At 46.5% G+C, this 20,959-nt stretch overlaps 1 protein-coding gene across 1 annotated transcript in view; it reads right to left on the reverse strand.

Annotated features, from left to right (window-relative positions):
• Positions 1 to 2,764: 2,764 nt before the first annotated feature.
• Positions 2,765 to 20,959, reverse strand: part of PRSS57 (serine protease 57) — a 297,845-nt gene continuing 279,650 nt past the window's right edge. The window contains exon 5 of the mRNA XM_077254181.1: positions 2,765 to 3,095. Within this exon, the coding sequence (XP_077110296.1) occupies positions 2,943 to 3,095 (153 nt within the window). The 3' untranslated portion in view covers positions 2,765 to 2,942. The remainder of the gene's footprint in view (positions 3,096 to 20,959) is intronic.

The following is a 20,959-nucleotide window of genomic DNA, read 5'->3' on the forward strand; positions in this document are numbered from 1 at the left end:
AATTCTTTTCCCTGTTGGACAACAGTTGCTTTTGTGAACTTTAAATTGCCTGGACTGCTGTTGCCAGAAGAGAAGGTAACCTGTTGGGAAAGGCTGTGACAGCCCTGTATTGTATGTACAAGGGGCCAGGGTGTCTCCAGACTGTGATTAGTGGGTGAACTCGGTCAGTACAACCACCGATTACCCTTGTTACAAGTGTATTTGACTCTAAGCATTCTTTTCTTATTTAAGCTGTAACCAATGCAAAATAATTCAAATTTCCTTATTAACTGCTCAAAAAAGTATTTAACTCCAGATTAAGCCAAGTATACCTGAATTTTGGAACAGTTTGCAGTAAAAAAAAAAACTAGTGTACAGATTTTCTGTGTTTTAGCTACTTTTTTGTGCCTCTTTAGACACTTTTGAAAAGTGTTTGCAAAAGAATCCATGGCTTTGAGAAAAGGGAAAGAGAATTGAAATCATGAAACGGAGCCAAGTCTCACCATGATGTTTAAACCTCAGTGCCATGTTGAATTAAAAAAGAATTGAATGTCACCAGAATAGTAAACTTGTAACCCTAAAGTTTCTACACATACATTTTGTTATGGTATAAGGGCTTATTCAGAGGCCAGGTTATTGCATGCGAGTTCTATCCATGTTTTTTTGTGGCTAAAAGTCTAACCTATTGTACTATATGGAACAGTTCACATGTGCGTGTATTTTTGTGGACCGAGTGGTCCTCCTGAAATCTTGGAGATGTGTCCCATTTTTATCTGAGATACAGACCAAACTTATCAATGCCAGTCTATGGGTCCTAGTTATTTCGGGTTTCACCCCCAAGGTACCTGACCCAGAGGTTGTGTGCGACATGGATCACTATGGATGGTACTGGCCTGTGTATAGGTCCTGTTGGAGGCACCATTTTCCTGCAGAGTGAGGAGCGTAGAAGGTTTACATCGATGGGGAGGTACCCATACTAAGGGACACTTGTCTACCACATGATTTACCCTAGATTTCAGGATGAACATCCTGTGGAGGGAGGTTCCTAGGTTGTCATCTGTGTAAAAATAAATGAACATAGACCAGCACCATGCAGCATCAATTCATCTCAACTCCTGATGATCCATATGTGGTGAAACGCATAGAGGTTACACGCTAGTGATCTGACAAGTATCCCTTCATGCTGTTGGTCTTTTATTAATTGACTAGATGGTGGCCCGATTCTAACGCATCGGGTATTCTAGAATATGTATGTATGTATATAGCAGCCACATAGTATATAGCACAGGCCATGTAGTGTATAGGAGTACTACGTGGCCTGTGGTATATACCATGTGGCTGCTATATACATACATATTGTAGAATACCCGATGCGTTAATACAGGCCACGCAGTAAATAACACAGGCACGTAGTATATAACACAGCCCACACAGTATATAGCAGCCACGCAGTATATAACACTGCCCACATAGTATGCAACACTGGCCACGTAATATATAACACAGCCCACGTAATATATAGCACAGCCCACATAGTATCTAACAGTGGCCACGTAGTATATAGCACGCAGTATAGAACACAGCCACGTAGTATATAACACTGCCCACGCAGTATAGAACACAGCCCACATAGTATCTAACACTGGCCAGGTAGTATATAGCAGCCACACTGTATCTAACACAGCCCATGTAGTATTTAGTAGTGTGGGCACCATATCCCTGTTAAAAAAATAAAATAGTTATATACTCACCCGCCGGGATCCAGCGTAGATACAGCGAACCTCTGGCGATGCACGTGCGGCTGCCGCCATCTTTCGTTCCCAGGATGCATTGCGAAATTACCCAGATCACTTAGCGGTCTCGCGAGACTGCTAAGTCTTCTGGGTAATTTCGCAATGCATCTCTGGGAACGGAAGCTGGTGGCAGGCGCGAGCGCATCGTCGGACTACGGAGGGTGAGAATAGCAGGTTTTTTTTTTTTTTTTAAATTATTTTTAACATTAGGTCTTTTTACTATTGATGCTGCATAGGCAGCATCAATAGTAAAAACTTGGTCACACAGGGTTAATAGCGGCTGTAACGGAGTGAGTTACCCATGGCATATTGCGGTCCGTTACCGCTGGCATTAACACTGTGTGAGCGATGACTGGAGGGGAGTATGGAGCGGGCACTGACTGCGGGGCATAGGGAGCGGGCGCCGGGCACTGACTGCGGGGGAGTAGGGATGGACTAATCGGACTGTGGCCGTCGCTGATTGGTCACGGCAGCCATGACAGGCAGCTGGCAAGACCAATCAGCGACTTGGATTTCCATGACAGACAGAGGCCACGACCAATGAATATCCGTGACAGACAGACAGAAAGACAGGCAGACAGACAGACAGACGGAAGTGACCCTTAGACAATAAAGTAGATCTATTATATTCTGTCACTGCACTGTTAATTTTCTGGCTGTGAGTGCTTTGCTTCTCATTGTTTTGCTCCGTATCCCTGCCAGCATCTGCCCACATGGTCCTGGGAGCTCTATATTTATCCTAGGGACTCCCAGAGTCAGCCATCGTTGAGCGGGGTCACCAAATCCGCTGTCAAGTAGGCTTTTTATGACAGGAGACAGCTTTCGTTGGGTTCATATGTTTATCAATGATCATCTAATAGCATCCTAATGATGCCCGATAGTTTACTTACTCACCCCTCCTGCTTTGGTATTTCCTTTAATTAAATTTTTATATTCACTTTGGGGTATCTTATGCTAGCCATTTGTTAATCTGAATCCCCTACCCACCAATTTTTCTTTTTTGAGTCTGAATCTGTATTCAAGGTGTGTATAAACTTTATATCAATACTGTTCATAAACATGATACTTTTTCATTACACTATAATCCCCATATGTCTAATAAAACTAAATCAGGTAGCTATAAAAGTTTAGAAAAAAAAGAAGGGCATTCCACTGTTTCTTTTTCTTCTTTTAATGTTTCCTTATCACACTCTGAATCCAAGGCAGAAATGCTGAAACTCGAGTATATACATCTGGAGTACGAGGGTCTCCACAGAAAAGTCCAGAAAAGGAAACCAATCCTTCAATGCGGTTCCTGCACACAAGGGGTCCACCAGAATCACCCTGGAAAGAAAAAGCATATGTCAGATTTAAGGCATATCTCATTTGCAGCAAAGCATCACATAAACTGAAAGTTTTGTATGAACTATCAATCAAATCTTTCATATGATGCCAATATCAATGTTCCAGGTGCAATATTATGGGCACAAAATTGTTAGAGATCAAATAGCAGTGTGAAAAATATTATGTCCTGATTCTGTATCTGTGTAGAGGGGTTAACTACAACGCATGGTTGCCGAGGAACTTAAGTTACAATACATGTGATTGTTGAAAACAAATTTATGAAAATAAATATTCAGAAGAGGTGGGATACTATAAAGTACTTCAAGTATTACACCACAATTGGTCTTGTGTAGAGGGATTTTCAGGTGTTTGTCATATGTGGATGGTGATGTGACCAATGCTAGGGACCTTTTTCCGTGGCTTATAGCAATCACCTCTGCAACCATACTACTATTTATTTGCAATTTACGTTTAATGATTTTTAGGAAGTGGAATATTTTTCACAGCTGGATATTCCTGTTGTGCTCAACTAGTTCATGTTAACTTCACCACTCCTCTCGCAATATGGGCATTATCCCATTGTACATAAAGAAATCTGTAACACTGAGGTAGCTGAGAAGCAGGCCATTGGGTTGCAGGAGAAAGGCCAGGCAGTGCTTGGAGCCTGAGAAGACTGAGTTCATTAGGTAAAGGAGATCCAGAGAGACAAAAGGCTCAGGAAAGAGATGCTCTCCAGTGACTCATTTTGGAAAAAAAAAAGAAGCCACGGCAGGGCCGGACTGGGACAAAAAAGCAGCCCTGCCACACAAACCCCACCAGCCCACATACTCAAACACTCCCCAATCCAATCAGTGAATTTTGCAATACTTTGTCGTGCCCCTCAACAATCCTCTTAAAGGCGTTATTTTAAGAGCCACATGTGAATGGTGCTGCAGTGCTTGACCACAGCTCCATTTACATGGTGCTCTTTAGAACTCCAGTTCTCGTGATCATGGGGGTCCCAGTGGTTGGGCCCCAGCGATTGGAAAGTTCTTGGGATAGGGGATAACTTGAAATAATTCATTTAAATGGGTTTTCCAATATATTTTTTTATTTTCCCATAGGAATACTAAAAATAATACATCAGTATTGACCTTCCCAAAGTCCAATGTCACCTCTCCTAGAACAGGACAGGAGAAGTGGTATTGTGCAGTGAATACAGTGTATACAGGACAGAAGGAGTAGTACTGTGCAGTGTATATATACAGGTGTTAAAGGAAGGGGCTTCCTCCACAAAATATCAAACCTACTTAGAAAAGCTACTTAAAGTGGCCACTTGCAAGTTGTTCTCCTGTTTGAATCTCCTCTGAAGAGTGGCATCATGGGCTCCTCAAAACAACTGTCAAATGATCAGAAAACAAAGATTATTCAACATAGTTGTTCAGGGGAAGGATACAAAAAGCTGTCTAAGAGATTTAACCTGTCAATTTCCATAGGAACATAGTAAGGAAATGGAAGAACACAGGTACAGTTCTTGCTAAGGCCAGAAGTGGCAGGCCAAGAAAAACATCAGAAAGGCAGAGTAGAAGAATGGTGAGATCAGTCAAGGACAATCATCAGACCACCTCCAGAGAGCTGCAGCATCAACTTGCTGCAGATGGTGTCACTGTGCATCGGTCAACTATACAAGCACTTTGCACAAGGAGAAGCTGTATGGGAGAGTGATGCGAAAGAAGCCGTTTCTGCAAGCACGCCACAAACAGAGTCGGCTGAGGTATGCAAAAGCACATTTGGAGAAGCCAATTTCTTTTTGGAAGAAGGTCCTGTGGACTGATGAAAACAAGATAGAGTTGTTTGGTCATACAAAAAGGTGTTATGCATGGCGGCAAAAAAACACAGCATTCCAAGAAAAACACTTGCTACCCACAGTAAAATTTGGTGGAGGTTCCATCATGCTTTGGGGCTGTGTGACCAATGCCAGCACCGGGAATCTTGTTAAAGTTGAGGGACGCATGGATTCCTCTCAGTATCAGCAGATTCTTGACAATAATGTTCATAATTCAGTGACAAAGTTGAAGTTATGTAGGGGATGGATCTTTCAGCAAGACAATGATCCAAAACACCGCTCCAAATCTACTCAGGCATTCATGCAGAGGAACAATTATATTGTTCTGGAATGGCCATCCCAGTCCCCGGACCTGAATATCATTGAACATCTGTGGGATCATTTGAAGAGGGCTGTCTATGCTCGGCAACCATCAAACTTAACTGAACTGGAATTGTTTTGTAAAGAGGAATGGTCAAAAATACCTTCATCCAGGATCCAGAAACTCATTAAAAGCTACAGGAAGCAACTAGAGGCTGTTATATTTTGCAAAAGGAGGATCTGCTAAATATTAATGTCACTTTTCTGGTGAGGTGCCCATACTTATGCACCTGTCAAATTTTGTTTGAATGCAGATTGCACATTTTCTGTTATTACAATAAACCTCATTTCAAGGCAGAAACATTACTGTGTCCAACAGTTATTAGATATATGAAACTGAAATAGCTGTTGCAAAAAAACAATTTTTATAAAACATTAAGCTTAAGATTAATAGGGGTGCCCAAACTTTTTCATATAACTGTATACAGGACAGGAGAAGTGGATTTGTGCAGTGTATATATACAGGATAGGAGAAGTGGTACTGTGTAGTGTACATATACAGGACGGGAAGAGTGGTACTGTGCAGTGTACAGTATATATACAGGACAGTTGACATGGTACTGTGTAGTGTAAATAAACAAGATAGGAGAAATAGTACTGTGAAGTGTATATGCACAGGAGAGGAGAAGTTGTACTGTGTAGTGCATATATATATATACAGGACAGGAGAAGTGGTACTGTGCAATGTATATACACAGGACAGGAGAAGTGGTACTGTATAGTGTATATAAACAAGACAGAATAAGTGGTATTGTGCAGTGTATACACACAGGACAGGAGAAGTGGTACTGTGCAGTGTATACAGTATATACAGGACAGGAGAAGTGGTACTGTGCAGTGTATATATACAGGACAGGAGGAGTGGTGCCGTGCAGTGTATATATACAGGACAGGAGTAGTACTGTGAAGTGTATATATACATGACAGAAGTAGTACTGTGCAGTGTATATACACAGGACAGGAGGAGTGGTACCATGCAGTGTATATACACCGGACAGGAGGAGTGATACTGTGCAGTGTATATATATACAGGACAGGAGAAGTGGTTCTATGCAGTGTATATACACAGGGCAGAAGACAGGAAAAGTGGTACTGTGCAGTGTATATTCACAGGACAGGAGAAGTGGTACTGTGCAGTGTATATATACAGGACAGGATAAGTGGTACTGTGCAGTGTATATACACAGGACAGAAGACAGGAAAAGTGGTTCTGTGCAGTGTATATACACAGGACAGAAGACAGGAAAAGTGGTACTGTGCAGTGTATATATACAGGACAGGAGAAGTGGTACTGTGCAGTGTATATACACAAGACAGGAGAAATGGTACTGTGCAGTGTATATTCACAGGACAAGAGAAGTGGTACTGTGTAGTGTATTTATACAGGACAGGAGAAGTGGTACTGTGCAGTGTATATATACAGGACAGGAGAAGTGGTACTGCACAGTGTATATATACAGGACAGGAGATGTGGTACTGTGCAGTGTATATATACAGGACATAAGATGTGGTACTGTGCAGTGTATATACACAGGACAGGAGAAGTGGTACTGTGCAGTGTATATTCACAGGACAGGAAAAATGGTATTGTACAGTGTATATTCACAGGACAAGAGAAGTGGTACTGTGCAGTGTATATATACAGGACAGGAGGAGAGGTACCGTGCAGTGTATATATAAAGGATAGGAGTAGTGGTATTGTGCAGTGTACAATATATACACACGACAGGAGAAGTTGTACTGTGCAGTGTATATACACAAGACAGAAGTTGTACTGTGCAGTGCATATACCCAAGACAGGAGAAGTGGTACTGTGTAGTGTATATTCACAGGACAAAAGAAGTGTGGTATTGTGCAGTGTACGTATATATAGGACAGGAGAAGTTGTACTGTGCAGTGTATGTACACATGACAGAAGTTGTACTGTGCAGTGCATATACCCAAGACAGGAAAAGTGGTACTGTGCAGTGTATAGTCACAGGACAAGAGAAGTGGTACTGTGTAGTGTATATATACAGGACAGGAGAAGTGGTACTTTGCAGTGTATATATACAGGACAGGAGAAGTGGTATTATGCAGTGTATATATACAGGGTAGGAGAAGTGGCACTGTGTAGTGTATATATACAGGACAGGAAGAGTGGTACTGTGCAGTGTACAGTATATATACAGGACAGTTGACATGGTACTGTGTAGTGTAAATAAACAAGACAGGAGAAATAGTACTGTGCAGTGTATATGCACAGGAGAGGAGTTGTACTGTGCAGTGTATATATACACAGGACATGAGAAGTGGTACTGTGCAATGTATATACACAGGACAGGAGAAGTGTTATTGTATGGTGTATATAAACAAGACAGGATAAGTGGTACTGTGCAGTGTATACACACAGGACAGCAGAAGTGGTACTGTGCAGTGTATATACAGTCATGGCCAAAAGTATTGACACCCCTGCAATTCTGTCAGATAATACTCAGTTTTTTCCTGAAAATGATTGCAAACACAAATTCTTTGGTATTCTTATCTTCATTTAATTTGTCTTAAATGAAACAACACTAAAAGAATTGTCCTAAAGCCTAATTGGATATAATTCCACACCAAACATAAAAAAGGGGGTGGACAAAAGTATTGGCACTGTTTGAAAAATCATGTGATGCTTCTCTAATTAGTGTAATTAACAGCACCTGTAACTTACCTGTGGCACCTAACAGGTGTTGACAATAACTAAATCACACTTGCAGCCAGTTGACATGGATTTAAGTTGACTCAACCTCTGTCCTGTGTCCTTGTGTGTACCACATTGAGCATGGAGAAAAGAAAGAAGACCAAAGAACTGTCTGAGGACGTGAGAAACCAAATTGTGAGGAAGCATGAGCAATCTCAAGGCTACAAGTCCATCTCCAAAGACCTGAATGTTCCTGTGTCTACCGTGCGCAGTGTCATCAAGAAGTTTAAAGCCCATGGCACTGTGGCTAACCTCCCTAGATGTGGACGGAAATGAAAAATTGTCAAGAGATTTCAACGCAAGATTGTGCGGATGTTGGATAAAGAACCTCGACTAACATCCAAACAAGTTCAAGCTGCCCTGCAGTCCGAGGGTACAACAGTGTCAACCCGTACTATCCGTCGGTGTCTGAATGAAAAGGGACTGTATGGTAGGAGACCCAGGAAGATCCCACTTCTTACCCCGAGATAAAAAAGCCAGGCTGGAGTTTGTCAAAACTTACCTGAAAAAGCCTAAAACGTTTTGGAAGAATGTTCTCTGGTCAGATGAGACAAAAGTAGAGCATTTTGGGCAAAGGCATCAACATAGAGTTTACAGGAGAAAAATAGAGGCATTCAAAGAAAAGATCACGGTCCCTACAGTCAAACATGGCGGAGGTTCCCTGATGTTTTGGGGTTGCTTTGCTGCCTCTGGCACTGGACTGCTTGAGCGTGTGCATGGCATTATGAAGTCTGAAGACTACCAACAAATTTTGCAGCATAATGTAGGGCCCAGTGTGAGAAAGCTGGGTCTCCCTCAGAGGTCATGGATCTTCCAGCAGGACAATGACCTAAAGCACACTACAAAAAGCACTAGAAAATGGTTTGAGAGAAAGCACTGGAGACTTCTAAGGTGGCCAGCAATGAGTCCAGACCTGAATCCCATAGAACACCTGTTGAGAGATCTAAAAATGGCAGTTTGGAGAAGGCACCCTTCAAACATCAGGGACCTGGAGCAGTTTGCCAAAGAAGAATGGTCTAAAATTCCAGCAGAGCATTGTAAGAAACTCATTGATGGTTACCGGAAGCAGTTGGTCGCAGTTATTTTGGCTAAAGGTTGTGCAACCTAGTATTAGGCTGAGGGTGCCAATACTTTTGTCTGGCCCATTTTTGGAGTTTTGTGTGAAATGATCAATGTTTTGCTTTTTGCTTAATTCTCTTTTGTGCTTTTTCATTTAAGACAAACTAAATGAAGATAATAATACCAAAGAATTTGTGATTGCAATAATTTTCAGGAGGAAACTGAGTATTATCTGACAGAATTGCAGGGGTGTCAATACTTTTGGCCATGACTGTTTACAGGACAGGAGAAGTGGTACTGTGCAGTGTATATACACAGGACAAGAGAAGTGTTTATGTGCAGTATATAAACACAGGACAGGAGAAGTGGTACTGTGCAGTGTGTGTATATATACAGGACAGGAGGAGAGGTACTGTGCAGTGTATACATACAGGACAGGAGGAGTGGTACTGTGCAGTGTATATACACAGGACAATAGAAGTGGTTATTTGCAGTATATGAACACAGGACAGGAAGTGGTACTGTTCAGTGTATATATATACAGGACAGGAGGAGTGGTACTGTGCAGTGTATACATACAGGACAGGAGGAGTGGTACTGTGCAGTGTATATATACAGGACAGCTGACGTGGTACTGTGCAGTGTATATACACAGGACAGGAGAACTGGTACTGTGCGGTGTATATTGTAAGATAGCGCTTACCGCTTGTGTTGGGGGACACTCGCTTAGCAACGAGATTCAGTCACACAGGCACTTTTTTTCACAAAAACAGTCCATGCGGTTTATTAAGCAGTGCACAATTCATTATATACTTCATAGAAGACAATAGGCACCAACAGATGACATTAAGTTGCAGTCTCTAAACATGCTGGACCTTACTCCATCCAGTTGCCATGGGTGACCACACAGATCATTAACTGACCCCCTGTCAGTGCACACAGTTCCCCATATTCTGGGTTACCTTCCTGGAGCTCCTGCTCCACACGCTGACTCCTGTCAGTACTCTCTCTCCCAGGGAAGCTGCCAAACTGGGATCACCATCCCAGACAATGCCTTGCTCACTAGGCCACCTGACAGTTCAGATCCTCAGATGGGCTGTAGCTCTCCCAATGCAGTGCCATCACAGGCTCTGCATACATGCCTTTCCATGTGCTCTTCAGGAAGTCCTACTCCCAGTATCTTCCAACACAGGTCTCTCAGTGCCCTATTCAGGGATCCGATCCTACTTCCAGGATCTCATAACACACAAGTCTTCTCAGTGCCAAAGCCCCACCATGTGCTATTCAGGGAGATATCACTCCCAACACATATACCTCCAGGACCTTGCACACAGACCATAGAGATCCAATCACTCTACTACAGAGGCCATGTAACCACACCATGGTCACATTATGTACCTGTAACCACTCCCATTAGTGGGAGGTGTGTGTGGTTAGTCCAACCCACCCAGCTCTCAAATTAACCCTGCAAGCCTCCCTTTACAACTATACAAACACAAATACTTGTGGGACTAAAGGTCCCAGAAGAACCTTACTTCAGGCTTACAGCGCAGACTCCCTCTGCGACACATACCGGCCATTTACAACCCTGCCGGTCACTGTTTCAACATCATTATCACAGATACACCTCCATGCGCATCCCGAGGAGCACATACAGCGCCCCCTAGCTGTATCAGGGGTCACTGCATCACATACCCCCCCTCGGTTCAAACTTGTGGGGTTGAACACCTGTCATACACCTGGGGTCTTGAGACAGGTCACTAGCGTTACCTTGCCCTACCAGTTGAGAGAACCGTCTCAGTTGGTTTTGAGCGTCATACATCATCACACCCTTGCTAGGTTTTCCCCGCCCTCAGCGGTCAACATGTAGGCTTTGAGCTTTGGCCCTTAAGTCACAGTCTGTCAGTGTCACCAGACCTTTAGTCACCACACCAAGTGCACCCCTTCACGTGACCTTTCTTTCCGTGGCCGCCCCCCATGGTTGTTGTGGTCATGCGTCCAATGTGCCGTCGAGCTTAGCGACTTATCTGAGTCTGACCCTTCATTACTATGTCTGCTACTGTCCATGTCCCTTACTTTTTTACATGGAGTAGAACTGCCACTTTCAGATATTCTACCTCCTTGTCTCTCTGGAAGTCTTTGGCGGTCAGCCATTCCATTATTTGGAGGGTCCCTTTTGTTCCCTTTTCCTTGGGTTGAAGGCCTTTATGTTCTGCAGCTGTTTATTAACCTGCAGTCGGTCCACTCTTAGCTGCTCTATTTTTTTCAGGAACGCCACATGATACCCCAGGAGCATTCGGATATTCCCATGACTCTCCAAGGACCCGACAACAAGGAATGGAACCATCCCATCTTCACCCACAATGTGGGCCTCGTCATCAGCTGGAATACTCAGTCTTTTCACACTGGATCTATTCACAATCTCCTGCACCACTTTCCCAAATCTTCTGATGACCTTCCTCACCAAATTTCTGGGTACCAGAACGAAGCCCAGCTGACTTTGAGCTTTCCTGGCCTGCTCCAAACGTCGAGTGGCTTCCTCATTTCTCAACAGGATCATCTGTTTCGTGCTGAGGCACTGTAGGTGCATATGATGAGTGCCCACAGGGCAGTGGGGTACTCGGTACCCGGTCCGGTTGCAAAGGGGATGTCACGGTGGCTGCAACCTGGTCCATGGCCCTGGCCATCAATGTTAAAGGGGGTTAAACGTTCAAAGTTTCTCGTGACACCACCTGTGGGGTTCAGTCAGTATTGGGACCGACGCTGCATTAGAGGGGTCCCCTGGGGGATGTTGCGGCAGCCCAGATGTTACTCTTCCCACAGGTGAGGCGGGGTCCCCAGGGGTCCTATGGTGCGTGGCGTAGATGGTGTAGCTGGTAAATAAAAGTAGAAGACAAGTGATAAGTCTTTACCTGGTTTATTTGTGGATGACAGGCCACAGTCCAGGGTACCATGGTAATGGTGGTCCGGCCAGCTCAGAGGCAAATTAGAGTTTTCCTTTCCCAGTAGAGGTTCATGAGCCTTTCCTACTTGTGCCTTTCTAAGTGAGGTCCCTGCTGCTTTAAGCTTCCTACAGGGTCCTCCGGTTTCCCCCTGTCCTGGGACAGGTACCTGCACGACGGACAGCTTGAGCCTTTTTACAGGGACTCTCAGATGCCCCGGGCTCCTCCAGTTCTGCTGTGTCTCAAGCGTGATGCGGGAAGGTGACGTATAGTATTATGCCCTCCGGTTCTGCTCCGTGTCCTAGTGTCCACAAAAGCCTCGGGCTCCCAGTTCCCGGATTCTGTGCTTTAGGTCCGAGGGTGCCCTGCCACAGTTCCCCTATGAGCTCTGTCTCTTTCCTGTGCTCCTTCCCTTCCGGCTGCTCCACATGCAACCCAACATGTTACTCCTTCCCAGAGGCTGCAGCTCCCTCGTGGCTGCCAGGCCTCTCACGTCTGCACCAGACGTCCTTCTCTGTTTCCCTCCAACTAACTAATTCCTCCTCCAGGTCAGGAAGCATAAAGCCTAGGGAAGCTCCCCTGAATCTGGGTCTTGAGCTCCCCTCCTGGCCTGGATTCAGAATGTGTTGCAAGTGTTTGCCTTACCTGGTGAAGAGAACTCCTTTGCCTCTGAGCATGACATCACCTTCCCCAAAGGAAAAGCAACATTACTGCAGCAACCGGTCACCTGGGGTGCTGCACATATCCTTCAGGATAGTCACCCGCTTCACTGTGACTTCCCTAGTTGACAGTATCACCAACTGCTTCGTCTCTGGTGCCCAGTTCACACTATGTGCCTTTACTTCCTTTTTAAAAGCCTCATGCACACCCTCACTGGTACATGCATCCTACATGTCCTCGGGTATCTCTATTGAGTAGCTCTATCTTTTGAAGTGTTCCTTCTTCCCTTCTGTAGTTGATTATGTTAGCCCTTGCTCCTCTCTTTTTCTTAATTATCAGTTTGCTATAGCCATCTTTGGATGCACATGTATACTCTGTTTGGGATTACTCTTTCCACCTGCTGCTTTGTACTTATTACAAGATTTCAGAGAATATCAACTCTGTTTCTCCAGAGGGGGGGCTGGAGGAACGGAGTTGAGGAAAGCCCCCCATGACTGCGTTGCCAAGGGAACGCAGGAGAGCAATTTTTAAATGTGAATGCAGGGAGAAGGGATTGGCTCTGGAAATGGGGAGGAGTAGAGGGGTGGTCTAGTGGGGGGGGGCGGGTCATGGAAAAGTGCGGGAAAAAGGGCCATTACTGCTGGAATATCTAACCTGAGAAGACGTGCAGGATGGCCTCCTCCGTAGACGAAATCCTGGGGCAGCTGCGGGAGATGGCGAGGTCGCGGCGGGGAGGCTGGCTGGAGGACCAGTTGGCATCTCTGCTGGGCAGTCCGGGAGCCCAGGGGACCAGATCCAGGAGGACCCGTCCCCCAGAGCGACTGTCGCCGGAGATCGGAGGGCGCAGCAACCGCCGGCCACGGAGCCCCTCCCGGGACCCTGCGGTATGTGCGGGCCGGCGGTCACCTTCTCCCCCCGGCCCGGCTTCCGGCAGGAATCCTCAGGCCGGAGTTGCCGGCGCTGGACGGCGGTCGGGAGCAGCGGCGCCGCAGGCGCAAAGGGGAACACAGGCCGCACCGGAGGCGCCAGGAGGACTTCCGGTTTGCGGTCCCAATATGGCGGCGCCCAGCAGGAGCGGTACTCGGCGGGCAGCGGCGGTGTCTGCGGCGCCGGCGACGAGGAGCAGAAGGCAGGGAGCGACGGGAGCAGCGACCAGCAGCGGAATGGCGGCGGGTACCACGGGGTTCGGTTCACCCCTGGTGCCTGGCAGAGGCGGCGCGGCAAGAGGCAGAGCGGCGGGCGGGCGTACCTCAACCCCACAGCCTGGCCCAGCACGGCGGGGAAGAGCGGTGGCAACTGCTGGGGCTCGTGGGAGAGCCCAGCAAGAAGACAGGTCCGGAGTCGGGCTGGCGGCTGCCAGGTCCAGGTCACCCAGAAGGTCCAGGGAAAATTCCAGTTCTCCTGCTCCGGTCCCCCCTGGTGACGTGGAGGCCAGGGGCGCGGGCCTGGAGCAACACAGCGGCGCAGAGGATTCCGGTTTCAGGAGCGACCCGCGGGAGTTCGCTGATCGCACGGCTGGCGGGGACACAGCACCCGCGCAGCTTGGTGAGTATGAAAATGATTCTGTTGCGGGGTGGGATAGTGGTGCTCGGGTTGGGGATAGTTGGTGTAGGGGGGTCGATTTGGCGGGGAGTGGGGAGCCCAGCACCGTAGGGGTTCCGGGGGTCAGAGAGCTCCTGGCGGGTATGTCCCAGATACTGAGCAGACTGGATGGGGAGGGCCGGGATGGTGTGCGGTCGCCTCCGTTAGGGGCTTGGTTGCCGGTTTCTGGTACGGGTTCGGGGGGGGGAGGCGGATCCGATAGGGCGTGCGGGGTGGAACTGGCGTTACCGGCGGGGGTGTCGGTATCGGTACAGACGGATAAGGATAAAGGGGATAGAATCAAGTTGGATGATCGAGCTAAAGGGGAAGTTTATGTGTGTTTTGAGGGGCCGTTGGGTGCCCATTTAAAGAAAGAGGTTAAGGAGAAAATATGGAAGGACGAATATGTAGAGATTTTTTCCTTGTTGCCTCTGGAGAAGTTTAATCTGGATAAGGGTAAGAAAGAGGATAGCAAGAAGGAAGATGAGGAGAAGAGGCGTTGGCGATTGATACCGCAGACGTTTGTGAACTGGCAACAGGCGTTTTTTATTTTGGCAGGAGTTATAGGTGAGAAGTTCCCGGAGAACTGTACTGGTTTGTTCTGCTATGTTGATGCGATAGGGGAAGCATACAGGGCCTACGGGGGCCAGGCGTGGTTACGTTACGACGAGCAATTTCGGCAGAGGAAGGCTATTAGGCCAGAGATAAAGTGGGAGCAAAAAGACATAGGTTTGTGGTTGAAGGTAATGGCCCCGACGAGGTTTGGGCAGTCCTTTCATGGGGGTGGAGGGAGTAGCGGTCAGCAGTCGGGACAAGGAAGTGGGGGTCAGGGGTCACAAGGGGTTAAGGACAAAACAGGGACGTGTTGGCAGTTCAATGACGGCCAATGCAAATATGGCAGCACATGCAAGTTCAAGCATGTTTGTTCCCACTGTGGAGGTGCCTCACATGGAGCGGCTAAGTGTTTCAAGAAAGTGAGGGGCAAACCGGGAGTGGGAGGCGGTCATGGGGGTGACACCGGTGAAGGTTCTAAGGATGGCCCCTTATCTAAGTAGGTATCCGGATAGGGAAAAGGCTAGGTTGCTGTGTGAGGGGTTTTCGGAGGGGTTTAGAATTCCTCATCCGGCTCATGCTATCCCCTTTTCTAAGAAGAACTTGCGGTCGGCTAATTTGCAGCCTGATGTGGTTACGGCTAAATTGGCAAAAGAAGTTGAGCTGGGATGCATGGCGGGGCCGTTTAGTGTTTTACCCGTGGAGGGGGTGGTTGTGTCACCGCTTGGGGTGGTTCCTAAGAAAGAGCCCAACAAGTTTCGCCTTATTCAGCATCTGTCTTATCCGAGGGGCCAGTCAGTTAATGACGGGATAGCTGAGGATCTCTGCTCTGTGGTTTATACCTCTTTTGATACTGCCGTACAATGGGTGCGGAGGTATGGCTCAGGTGCATTAATGGCTAAAACAGATGTTGAATCGGCGTTTCGGTTGCTTCCGGTTCCCCCCGATAGTATCCCGCTGTTAGGCTGTTTTTGGAATGGAGGGTTTTACTTAGATAGGTGTTTGCCGATGGGTTGTTCGATTTCCTGCTCGTTGTTTGAAGCTTTTAGTACTTTTCTGGAGTGGGTTGTTCGGGACGTTTCCCAGGTTCCGTCGGTCATTCATTACTTAGACGATTTTTTGTTTGTTGGCCCCCCGGATTCTTTGCTGTGTGGCAATTTGTTGGCTACGATGGAGTGGGTAGCAGGCCAGTTTGGGGTGCCGTTAGCGCGTGACAAAACGGAAGGACCTGTTACGGTGTTGAGTTTTTTAGGAATTCTTATAGATTCGGTGAAGATGGAGTGTCGTCTGCCTGAGGAGAAGCTGTTGGCCTTACGGGAAGAGGTATTGAGATGCGAGAAGCTGCGCAAGGTTACATTGAAAGAGCTTCAGTCATTGTTGGGGCGGTTAAACTTTGCGTGCCGGATCATGCCGATGGGCAGAATTTTTTGTAGGCGATTGTCGAGAGCTACGGCCGGTGTGCGGTCTGGGCATCATTTTGTACGCTTGAGAAGGGAGCACAGGGAGGATTTGGTGGTTTGGAGGCGTTTTTTGGACAACTATAATGGCAGGTCCCTGATTCAACAGGAGGACTTGAACGATTTCGATTGTGAAATTTTTACGGACGCGGCTGGTAGCGTTGGATACGGGGCCTATTGTGCTGGAAAGTGGAGCGTTGGCGGATGGCCGGAGTGGTGGTGTGATGCAGGGTTTACAAAAAATTTGACGTTGTTGGAACTGTTTCCAATTGTGGTTTCGGTGTTCATTTGGGGCAGTACGTTTCAGGATAGGCGGATACGTTTCCATTGTGATAATTCGAGTGTGGTGTCAGTGATCAATAGTCTGTCATCTTCATCTCCTCCGGTAATCAAATTGGTTCGGGAGTTAGTTTTGCGGTGCTTGGAGTTGAATACATGGATTTCAGCTGTACATGTTCCCGGTGTGCAAAACTCTATAGCTGATGCTTTGTCTCGTTTGCAGTGGGCGCGTTTCCGGGAGTTGGCTCCAGAGTCGGAAGATGCAGGAATGACATGCCCTTCTCATTTGTGGCAGATAGTTGCGGACGAGGAGGACGTCTGATACAGTCGTCAGTGTCAGGAAGGACGTGGTCAGGTTATGAGGCGTCGTGGCATTTGTGGGAAGGGTGGTTGTACCAGTTGGGTTCAGTTGAATCGGATGACGATAAGGTGATGGCGTTGTTGCTTTTTATCGGTTCGGTGGTTGAATGGGGCTGGTCCGTATCGAAGTTGAGTAAATTTATAGCTGGGGTTGCTTTTGGTTTCAAGCTTCAGGGTTCTGTTGATGTTACTAAAGAATTTTTGATTCGGCAGGCATTAAAAGGTTTTAGAAGGGGTTTTTCAACGTGTGACAGTCGGCGGCCCATATCGTTCGGGATGTTGGAACGTTTGGGCGTAGTTTTGGGGGAAGTTTGTAGTTCTCATTATGAGGCTGTTCTGTTTCGACTGGCTTTTTCGTTAGCCTTTTTCGGGGCGTTGAGAATAGGGGAGCTGGTTTCCCCTAGTAGGTTTTCAGCTGGGGGTTTGTTGGCGGGTGATACTGAATTTTGGTCAGGTGGGGTGGCTTTTTGGATCCGGAGGTCAAAGACTGATCAGTTGGGGAAAGGAAGGCGTGTGGTTTTGGGGAAAGTGATTGGGGGGGCAATGTGCCCTCATGGGTGTTTGGAAGAGTATTGGGGTTTGGATCCAGATAGGTCGGGGCCACTTTTGCGACATTGTCAGGGCGATTTTTTATCGCGTTTTCAGTTTACGGCTGTTTTGAGACAAGCATTGACAATTTTGGGTTTGGATCCGGCGTTATTTGGGACGCACTCCTTCCGAATTGGGGCAGCATCGGAGGCTGCTGGTTTGGGGCTGGGCCCGGAGGTTATTCGGCGTATTGGTAGGTGGTCGTTGAATCGTTATTTATCTTATGTGCGTAACTGATTTGTTATCTGTTTAGTGGGGTATTAATCATTGTTGTATTTTTGCAGGGCGGACCCCACTTCTGGCGTGGATTTTCGGCCATTCTTTCGTGCATTGGGGGGCGATTCGTGCTGATGTTAGACACGATGGTAGGCAATTGGGATTTCAGAGGGAGGCGGTGGTGGTCCGTTGGTTGGGTTTTCGGGGCATGTCCTGGCGCGGGTTTTTGACCGAATTTTCTCGATCGGTTAGTTTGGATCGTTCGCCGGATATTGTTGTTGTGCATTTGGGGGGTAATGATTTGGGGTCTAAGCCGGTGAGAGAACTAATTCGGGATATACGGTACGATCTATTGCGATTGTGGGTATCCTTCCCAGGGATGGTTACGGTGTGGTCCGACATTGTGCCCAGAAAATCGTGGAGGGCAGCACGCTCTATGAAGGGTATCAATAGGGCTCGGGTGAAGCTAAACAGGGCTGTGGCGAGTTTTGTTTCTCGTAACGGGGGGTTGGCGGTTCGCCATTTTGAGTTGGAGGCTGGTGTTGGAAATTACTGGAGGAGCGACGGCGTTCATTTGAACGATATCGGCTTGGATTTGTGGATGTTGGCAATACAAGAAGGAGTGGAGAGGGCCATGGCGGTGGTGGGGCACTCGCGAGCCTGAGGTGTTCAGTGCTGCTCGTGGTTGGCGGGGGGCGGGGTTCTTGGAGTTGGTTTCATGGGGCTGATCTGGCTTTGGTTTACTGGCTCTGGACGGGGATTTGACCTCGGGAGCTTTGGGGTTGGTTTGCCCGGTAAACGGGTTACATGGTGCCCTCGAGCTGGTGGTTACGGCTGGGGGTAAACAAGGGGTTTTTTACATGTTGGTTTTGGGCTTTGCCTATTAGGTGCCAGATTTATTAGCTCCAAGAACCCCCCCCCTCGAGTTTTTATACAAATGTATAAATGGTTTTTATGTTTGTTATTTAATAAAATGGCCGCTGTGGCCAAAATTATCCAAAGAAATAAGTGTTGCGTTTTTAATTTAGGGGGTATTAATTAGTTGGGAGAGTATAAGGATCATGTGGTAAGAGAGGCCTGGTATATCGGAGGTCCTATCTTGGAATACGCAGTCAAGAGGGGGGGCTGGAGGAACGGAGTTGAGGAAAGCCCCCCATGACTGCGTTGCCAAGGGAACGCAGGAGAGCAATTTTTAAATGTGAATGCAGGGAGAAGGGATTGGTTCTGGAAATGGGGAGGAGTAGAGGGGTGGTCTAGTGGGGGGGGGGGGCGGGTCATGGAAAAGTGCGGGAAAAAGGGCCATTACTGCTGGAATATCTAACCTGAGAAGCCCTCCCACCCTCCCTTGTTTTGGTCCGTAATGAGGGAATAGTTGGGGATTTGGGGTAAAAGATTTGTTTTTGTAAGGGTATATATTGCATTGCTGTCACAGTGGCTGGTTGGCGGGGGGCGGGGTTCTTGGAGTTGGTTTCATGGGGCTGATCTGGCTTTGGTTTACTGGCTCTGGACGGGGATTTGACCTCGGGAGCTTTGGGGTTGGTTTGCCCGGTAAACGGGTTACATGGTGCCCTCGAGCTGGTGGTTACGGCTGGGGGTAAACAAGGGGTTTTTTACATGTTGGTTTTGGGCTTTGCCTATTAGGTGCCAGATTTATTAGCTCCAAGAACCCCCCCCCTCGAGTTTTTATACAAATGTATAAATGGTTTTTATGTTTGTTATTTAATAAAATGGCCGCTGTGGCCAAAATTATCCAAAGAAATAAGTGTTGCGTTTTTAATTTAGGGGGTATTAATTAGTTGGGAGAGTATAAGGATCATGTGGTAAGAGAGGCCTGGTATATCGGAGGTCCTATCTTGGAATACGCAGTCATGGACTTTTACTACAAGTCAGTACAGTTGAGTTGGCACTATCTGAGAATGCCTGCCATGAGAGTACAACAATCATACAGTTATCTAAGGGATTGATGGCTATGTATTTAGAGACCGATACTGCCTTGAAGAGTCTGAATACTTTTATATTGCATATACAATCTCTATATACACTGCTCAAAAAAAAAAAAAGGGAACACTAAAATACCACATCCTAGATATAACTCGATGAAATATTTCAGTTACAAATCTTTATTCATTACATAGTGGAATATGATGAGAACAATAAAACATAAAAATAATCAATGCAAATTGTCTGGAACATGAGGTATTTGACTGTCTATGATCAAGCACACTGAACTCTGCTATATCCCTTAAAGCTGAGCACAGACACGCTGTGGACCAATCCGCCCCCCCTCTTCTCACTCTGCCTGCTGCCTATGTGTGTATTTCAAAACCCTCCCTAGAATCACTGAAGAAGTTTTATGGCTTTTAGCTGCAGCAGACAAATCTCCCTAAACTACGTATTCTCTCCTCCCAACCAATACCAGCCAAACCTGGTATAGCCACTTCCAAACTGCATGGATCCTTTGTTCTATTAACGTAATATATATTAGCACCGATCCAGCTAGAGATAAAAGAATTATATATTCCGGATGTCCATCGATAGATCTATCACTCACTGAAAGCTCTAGCAGCTAAGCGCAACGAGGGCAAAGTGCCGATTTCTCAGTAAAGCGGTTCAGGTAATTACTCTGGGTTTAAAATTAAAAGAATCCCCATGATGTGGGGCACATTCTGGTAATCGTGTCTTTCGTATATGAGATTCCTACAGCGAGCTAGGTATAAAAATAGAGGCATATATATCCAGAAGATAAATTTTAATGACCAATCATACAGAACAAAAAACAGTGACGTTTCGGCCGTATGGCCTTTGTCAAGGTAATTATCTATAAGCAAAGAAAATATATACAAAATCAACCAAAATTTATATTGACATCAAATATTATACGATTGATCATAACAAGAGAATGTATGACACTAAAATAATAACAGACATAATTGTGTCATATAATCATTAGTGTTGAGCATTCCGATACCGCAAGTATCGGGTATCGGCCGATATTTGCTGTATCGGAATTCCGATACCGAGTTCCGATATTTTTGTGATATTGTAAATCGGAATCGGAAGTTCCCAGTGTATGGTTCCCAGGGTCTGGAGGAGAGGAGACTCTCCTTCAGGCCCTGGGATCCATATTCATGTAAAAAATAAAGAATTAAAATAAAAAATATGGATATACTCACCCCTCGGCGGCCCCTGGACCTTACCGATGTAACCGGCAGCCTCCGTTCCTAAGAATGCAGTGGCTTGTGATTGGTCGTGTGAGCGGT

Source organism: Ranitomeya variabilis, chromosome 1 (assembly GCF_051348905.1).
Source record: "Ranitomeya variabilis isolate aRanVar5 chromosome 1, aRanVar5.hap1, whole genome shotgun sequence".
Lineage (NCBI taxonomy): Eukaryota > Metazoa > Chordata > Amphibia > Anura > Dendrobatidae > Ranitomeya > Ranitomeya variabilis.